The sequence below is a fragment of the Palaemon carinicauda genome, chromosome 11 (genome assembly GCF_036898095.1).
Source record: "Palaemon carinicauda isolate YSFRI2023 chromosome 11, ASM3689809v2, whole genome shotgun sequence".
Classification (NCBI taxonomy): domain Eukaryota; kingdom Metazoa; phylum Arthropoda; class Malacostraca; order Decapoda; family Palaemonidae; genus Palaemon; species Palaemon carinicauda.
In genome coordinates this window covers 130,893,670-130,901,169 of record NC_090735.1, presented here as the reverse complement: position 1 = coordinate 130,901,169, position 7,500 = coordinate 130,893,670, and the positions used below count along the sequence as shown (strand labels likewise).

The following is a 7,500-nucleotide window of genomic DNA, read 5'->3' as shown; positions in this document are numbered from 1 at the left end:
ATGCATTTTCACACAGCAAGGCAAACGGCTACCATCGCTTTCTCTCGTTAACTTTTAACTAGATTGGGAATTGGAACTCTATATAAATCTTGAGGTTATTACCAAATATCATTGAAAGACGTTAATCTGACAGATAATTTACATATTTGTCTATTCCCAACAGTACGACTTGTTCTTTATCCAATTTACTTATTTGTTTTGGTTATAACCACTAAGCATACTTAGATCCATACATCCTACATGGATGGTGGGGAGGGAGTAAGGAGGGCTTGGGAGGAACATGTTAGGGGAAAAAGATCAGGAGGGATGCAGAGACTTAGATGGAGAGAAGAGGTTTGATGGAAGAGGATGCCTTAATTTGATAGAAGGCACTGGAGAGGGCGAATCAGGCAATCGACCCCTTAATGTAGGCATAACGCAGGGGAAGAAGACAACTAATCATACACAGTATGCATGCTGCTGTACAAGAGCTCTTTCATTAAAATACCCATATTATTACTTGCTAAGATACAACACTAGTTGGAAAAGCAAGATGCCATAAGCCCAAGGGCTCCAACAGGAAAAAATAACCCAGTGACGAAAGGAAATATGGAAATAAACGAAATAAGAAGTAATGAACAATTAAAATAAAATAAGCCCAAGGGCTCCAACAGGGAAAAACATCCCAGTGACTAAAGGAAATAAGGAAAAAACGAAATAAGAAGTAATGAACAATTAAAATAAAATAAGCCCAAGGGCTCCAACAGGGAAAATCAACCCAGTGACTAAAGGAAATAAGGAAATAAACGAAATAAGATGTAATGAACAATTAAAATAAAATATTTAAAAAAAAACATTAACAGCATTAAAACAGATATTTCATATATAAACTATAAAAGGACTTATGTCAGCCTGTTCAACATATCTACAGGGCAAACCGGAGATGGCCTCGAACATCGAAGTACTTGAAGAACCTTAATCAGCTCATTTACTTACTAACTGCCTCAATGACTTCCGCCAGGATGACGCCGTCAGTGACATCAGCCTGGAGGTCATGGATATGACGTCGGCTCCTTGACTTCTCCAGGTAATGATTCGCCCAGTCCGTATAGATCTGCAGAGAAGAAAAAATAAAAAAGTTATTATCATACTTTGTCGAATTCATATGATATGCCATTCATTCAAAGATCTATGAGTGGCACTACACATCAGAGCTAGGTGTATTCATTAGCTGCTGTAGACTTTGATAAATTAACATTATTTATGACGACTTCTTACTGGTGAATCAATACAAATATATATATACATATATATATATATATATATATATATATATATATATATATATATATATATACATACATATATATATATATATATATATATATATATATATATATATATATATATACATATATATATATATATATATATATATATATATATATATATATATATGTGTGTGTGTATATATGTATATATATATATATATATATATATATATATATATATATATATATCAAGTATTAAATTATCATTATCATTATTATAACTACTAGATAAGCTACAACCCTAGTTGGAAAAGCATGATGCTACAATCCCAAGGGATTCAACAAGGAAACATAGCCCATTGAGGACAGGAATTAAGGAAATAAATAAACTACAAGAAGAATAATGAAAAATTAAAATGAAATATATTAAGAACAGTAACATCATTAAAATAAATTTTCCTATAAAAGGAAATGTCCACAATATTTAGAAACAAGCAAAAATGCAAAAGATATCCAAAGTATACAAAGGACACTCATAGAGAATATACAAAAAATATTCATAATTTCAAAACACAATTAACCGAATACATAATTGAATAAATATGACTTTTAAAATGATGTTAAAAAATCAACCTTTGCACAAAGTTTGCATTAAACTTTGGAAGCGGCTACCGCAAGACTAGAGAAATCCGACCCCCCCCCCCCACCCCATTCTCCTGATATTCGATAACACAGTCTCCGTAACAAAACAAACCATTCATCAATGTCAAACGTCAGATTAACTTCACGGTACCTCTGCGCTGTAGTAAGAGAGCTTAAGCACGCACCTCTCTTCAATTATACCGTTTCCAAATTCCTTTCTGCAAACAGACCAACTGTGTGGCATAAATTGAAAGCCCCTTTCAAATCATGCCTTTTAATACCTTGTTTGTTCACTTGACGCATTAGCCAATCACCCTCTGAGCCAAGTAAGTTGTAACAGATTTCAGATAGCATCTCTGCATAAGGACCACACTCGAACCTCTGCCATAAGCAACCAACCCTTATACGGTCTCTAAGCGCTGTCTCTCCAACTATCTATCTATCTATCTCTATTTCTTGCCGAGCAAGATCAATAGTCTCGCCTCTCGCTTTGATTCCAAAGATGGTTCATGTAAGATTGGAATCAAAGACTTGAGAATCAATTAGTGCAGACTTTACCTGAATACTGAAATATTCTAATATTTTAAGCATTGAAGGGAAATTTTCACTTTGCTTGGAAAAAGGGGGGTACTTATAATACATACATATACCAAGGCACTTACCCCAATTTTGGGGGGTAGCCGACATCAAACAAATAAAAAAAAAAAATGGGGGACCTTCCCTCTCTACTTATAGTACAGCGTATCGAATGCATGGAAAGAATAGTGTACATATATACGATATTCATAAACACATATATAAGTATATGCTGTATATGTGTGTGTATATATATATATATATATATATATATATATATATATATATATATATATATATATATATATATATATATATATATTTTATATGTATGTATGTATGTATATACATATCATATATGTATATATATAAATAAATAAGTTATATATATACATATATATATTTATCTATTTATCCATATAAATAAATATATATGCATATATATATATATATATATATATGTGTGTGTGTGTGTGTGTGTGTGTGTGTATATGCGTGTGTGTGTGTGTGTGTGTGTGTACATATATCCAATCACGCTCAGCTCTCCCCGTCCTGAAGTTACGGGGAGAAAAAGCAATCATACCATGATTGAGAGTAAACGAAACCAAATAGAAAAGAAAAATAAAATGGAGCGATCGGGCATTACAGCTGATATATTCTGATTGTCTCCACAAAAAAGATTTCTTATTCTACATTGGAAAACGACAGTATGTTAAGCCAGAGAGAAAGGGTTGGAAGGGAACACAGCCAGATATGAGAGACAAACACAGACCTTGTGAGGGCGTGAAACCGCCCACACGCCTATGGTCAGGCGCCTATAATCAAAGAGTTCAGTTGTTCGACCCAACACCCGGCTAACGTTATCAAATCAACCAAACTGACAACCTGAACGAGAGATTGACTGTGATGCCGTAAAGGGCATCCTTATATACGCCTCTCTCTCTCTCTCTCTCTCTCTCTCTCTCTCTCTCTCTCTCTCTCTCTCTCTCTCTCTCTCTCTCTCTCATATACATCGACAAGATGTCTATATTTGCATGTACATATTAAGAGGAAGGTAGAGAATTAGATGGCGAGATAAGGTGAAGGATGATATGGAGAGAAAGGTTTGGTGGAAGAGGAAGCCTTAGATAGAAGGCATTGGAGAGGGTGCATCAGGCAACCGCCCCCTTAATGCAGGGATAACGGTGGGGAAGACGAAGATAAATGTAAATATAATATACATGTAAGTAGACATACATAATTGTATTTATATAAATACATATGTAAAAAAAACAAGCAAACAGTATATATATATATATATATATATATATATATATATATATATATATATATATATATATATATATATATTATTAAAGAAAAATAATTATGATTTAGACGCGAGTGTCTACATAAAAAGACATTTCCTAAACTCATTACAAAAGTAATAAATATAGGACTTAATACTAAGAAAATGTATCTTCAAATCAATAAAATTGTGGGTAAACCCCGCTTTTCGCCAATCTTACAAATACTTAACTTTCTAAACTATTTCTCCAATCGTTTAAGCTTTAAAGGCCGCTCATGAAAGGCAGAGGCAAGGGACAATGACAGTGCCCTAGCTAGCTGAACAATGCCCAAGGGCCTAGACACTGACCATTTATACATATAATCAGCGCTCAAGCCCTCTCTCCACCCAAGCTAGGACCAGGGAGGGACAGGCCATGCCAGCTAATACCTCAGTAGGTAGACCTAAGGTTCCCCCCAAACCCCGATCCTTAACTCACAAGGATGGTGAGGTTGCAGACACTAAAAGAAACTATCGAGCGTGAGCGGGACTCGAACCACGGTCAACCAGATCACTAAGCAGAGACGTTTCCAATAGGCAACCACAACCCTAATCACCCTCATTCATCTTTCATCCATCTTATCAATCATACAAAAAACTGACAAGTTATAGGCAAAAATATGTGCTATACCGAGTGCCTGTTCTATTTTACCCTCTCTTGACACAGATATTTCCCAATAAAGTATGAATTAGTTACAGGCAATTAAAAAAGTTTTAATATATTTTTTTAATATTTTTTTTTCTAGTAATGGTTCAATATAATTTAAGATAAACGCTAAGCAAACACTTTCATTTCTAGTATATTTCTAGTACTCAAAATAACAACTTACAATGTTGAGATTTCATTTTTAAAAGCATATTTTAAAAACAACTTGAAAAGACGCCATTCGTTAAAAGTCGGAAGTAAAAAACTCTTACGTCATTAACTTCATTTAAAACTTCAATTCTTCCGTGACAGTAAATATCAGTCTAACTGATGTCGCTACGGCAATAAAATTTAAATTAATTAAATCGAGAACCTGACATGAAACGCTCCCTATTTACGACTTTTCCTTTTTTTTCTATTTTACATTTCACTCTAATTAAATGCCTCACACGTGTTTCTTGTTTACTTATTGTTTATTGTTTCCACGAATGTCTAGACACACAGGAATGAGAATTAACAAGACATCCACATCATATTAATTGCGTCACTGAAACAACCATTTAGTTTATAACCAATTAAATCATGATGATATCATTGCAAAATGCTTTAGGAGAAACTAAACGTATTTTGATCTCTCTCTCTCTCTCTCTCTCTCTCTCTCTCTCTCTCTCTCTCTCTCTCTCTCAATATATATATATATATATATATTCATAAATATATATATATATATATATATATATATATATATGTATATATATACACATATGTATATATATATATATATATATATATATATATATATATATATAAACATACACACACACTAGTGTATGCGACCACTCAAAAATGACGGCTAAATATTTAGATATACACGCACACACAACCCGTCACCAAGGTATGACTACTTCTCTCATTACCTGAGGGACGAAGAGAGCGTAGCGTGACCGGATTATATATATATATATATATATATATATATATATATATATATATATATATATATATAATATATAGTATATATATTATATGCAATTAATGTATGTGTTATTAGTTTCCATAATTTCGTTTGATGAACGCAGCACAATATAATTGGATACATCTTCAGTCACAAATGTATTCAATAACTATGTATTGTCAATATATATATATATATAATATATATATATATATATATATATATTATATATATATATATATATATATATATATATATAAAATAAACGATGTAATTTAGTAGCAAAATAACAATTCATTTGAAAATCTTTATCGCCATCAGTTAGGAGAATAAGTTTCGTCTGTTTTTCTTTATCAATAAGGAGGATCCTGACTTTATCTTCTCTATAACTAATATGAACAACATGAGGATGTATGGAAAAAAATGACGTAATAATCATACTAATAATAATAACAACAACAACAACAACAACAACAACAACAGCGATAATAATAATAATAACAATAATAATAGTAATAATCATAATATTATTATTATAAAATTTATTGTTGCTATCACTATAATTACCAGTGGATTTACCAAAAGAAATTTGTCGATTACCCAGTGAATTTATTATCATTACCATCACCAATAATATAACTATTACTATTATTACCTTCATTATTATAATTTTAGCCCATTACTACTGTGAAGAAAAACAACCAACTCTTTTTCGACATTCAAAAAATGAGTGCCCTCGCAATATTTACTTTTAATTCAATAAATCATTAGTTAGCTAGACTCCCTAAGGATTGGCTACTCTGTTCAGTCCTTATTAGGTGATCCTTCACAGCAGCCCTTACGCACACGGCCCATGTCTCGTGTTAACATAGATAAGATAACCAGGAGAGAGAGAGAGAGAGAGAGAGAGAGAGAGAGAGAGAGAGAGAGAGAGAGAGAGAGAGAGAGAATCGTTTTTTCTCATAGGCATGCTGAAGGTAATCATCCTGTTCCTTTGATTCAAATTTGTCTTTCGCAAATACACTGTACTGTGTGATGCCATTCTTACAATCTCCAATGCTGTACAGAAATCCGTCTATTATGGTCAAGAAGTTCGTAATATGTCTTTGAATTAACTGGGGCCTTTGACCGTGTTAATCATGAAGCCCTTGTTTTCAGACTCAAACAGTTTGGGAGTAAGTGGGACTGCTCTTAGCATCATTATTGAATTTTTGAGTAATAGATGGCACAGAGTAGTTGTTGATGGGCACCCTAGCGAGTATAGGAATGCAATATCATGTGTTCCTCAGGGCAGCGTTCTTGGCCCATTATTTAATACTACATATACATATGTGGTTTGACCTATAAAACAAGCTCGTTGCAAATGCAGATGATTATATTCTCTTTGTCTCAATTCCCTATATGTATGTATGTATATATAATATATATATATATATATATATATATATATACTATATATATATATATATATATATATATATATATATATGAATGTATATATATATGTGTATATATATATATATATATATATATATATATATATATATATATAATATATATATATATATATATGAGGATACATAAAAGGAAAAAAACGTTCTTATGATAGGTCTTTTTATGCCGTATACTGTATACATGAAAATATACAACAATAGCAAGTGTTTTCTCTGAATGCTAGTTTAGTGTTTTTCTCTAAATACTAAATTTCCCTGAAAAAAAAAACACCAAAACCAAAGTAAATGGCAAGCAAGCAGATAGCCTTAAAAATCCCCTGCATAACCTTATCAATTAAGCAGCATCCGTTCAACTTGGGGTAAAAGTAGCCCTGTAGGACACAGCAAAATAAACCCGAGATCCAAAAGCGTAAATAAATTATGCATGACTCGCTCCGTCCATGTATTTGACTTGGAAGGCGATAAGGAGCAGCGACCTTTGGCGAAGAGTGCGTATACCCAAAACGGGGGAGCGCTCCCCAAAAGAGCTATCACTTGGCGAGAAAAAGAAAGAATCTGCTCGACTTTGGTCTCGTTCTAATTAACCCTTTGACCCTGACGACAAGTTAGCAAAAGCCTTGTAATTAAGCGATTCACTTCCGACCACCTAC

At 32.7% G+C, this 7,500-nt stretch overlaps 1 protein-coding gene across 4 annotated transcripts in view; it reads right to left on the bottom strand.

Annotated features, from left to right (window-relative positions):
* Positions 1 to 7,500, bottom strand: part of LOC137650217 (neuron navigator 3-like) — a 1,066,036-nt gene that overhangs the window by 341,830 nt on the left and 716,706 nt on the right. For all 4 annotated transcript variants that reach the window (XM_068383449.1, XM_068383448.1, XM_068383447.1 and 1 more), the window contains one exon: positions 976 to 1,093. In XM_068383449.1, the coding sequence (XP_068239550.1) occupies positions 976 to 1,093 (118 nt within the window). The remainder of the gene's footprint in view (positions 1 to 975; positions 1,094 to 7,500) is intronic.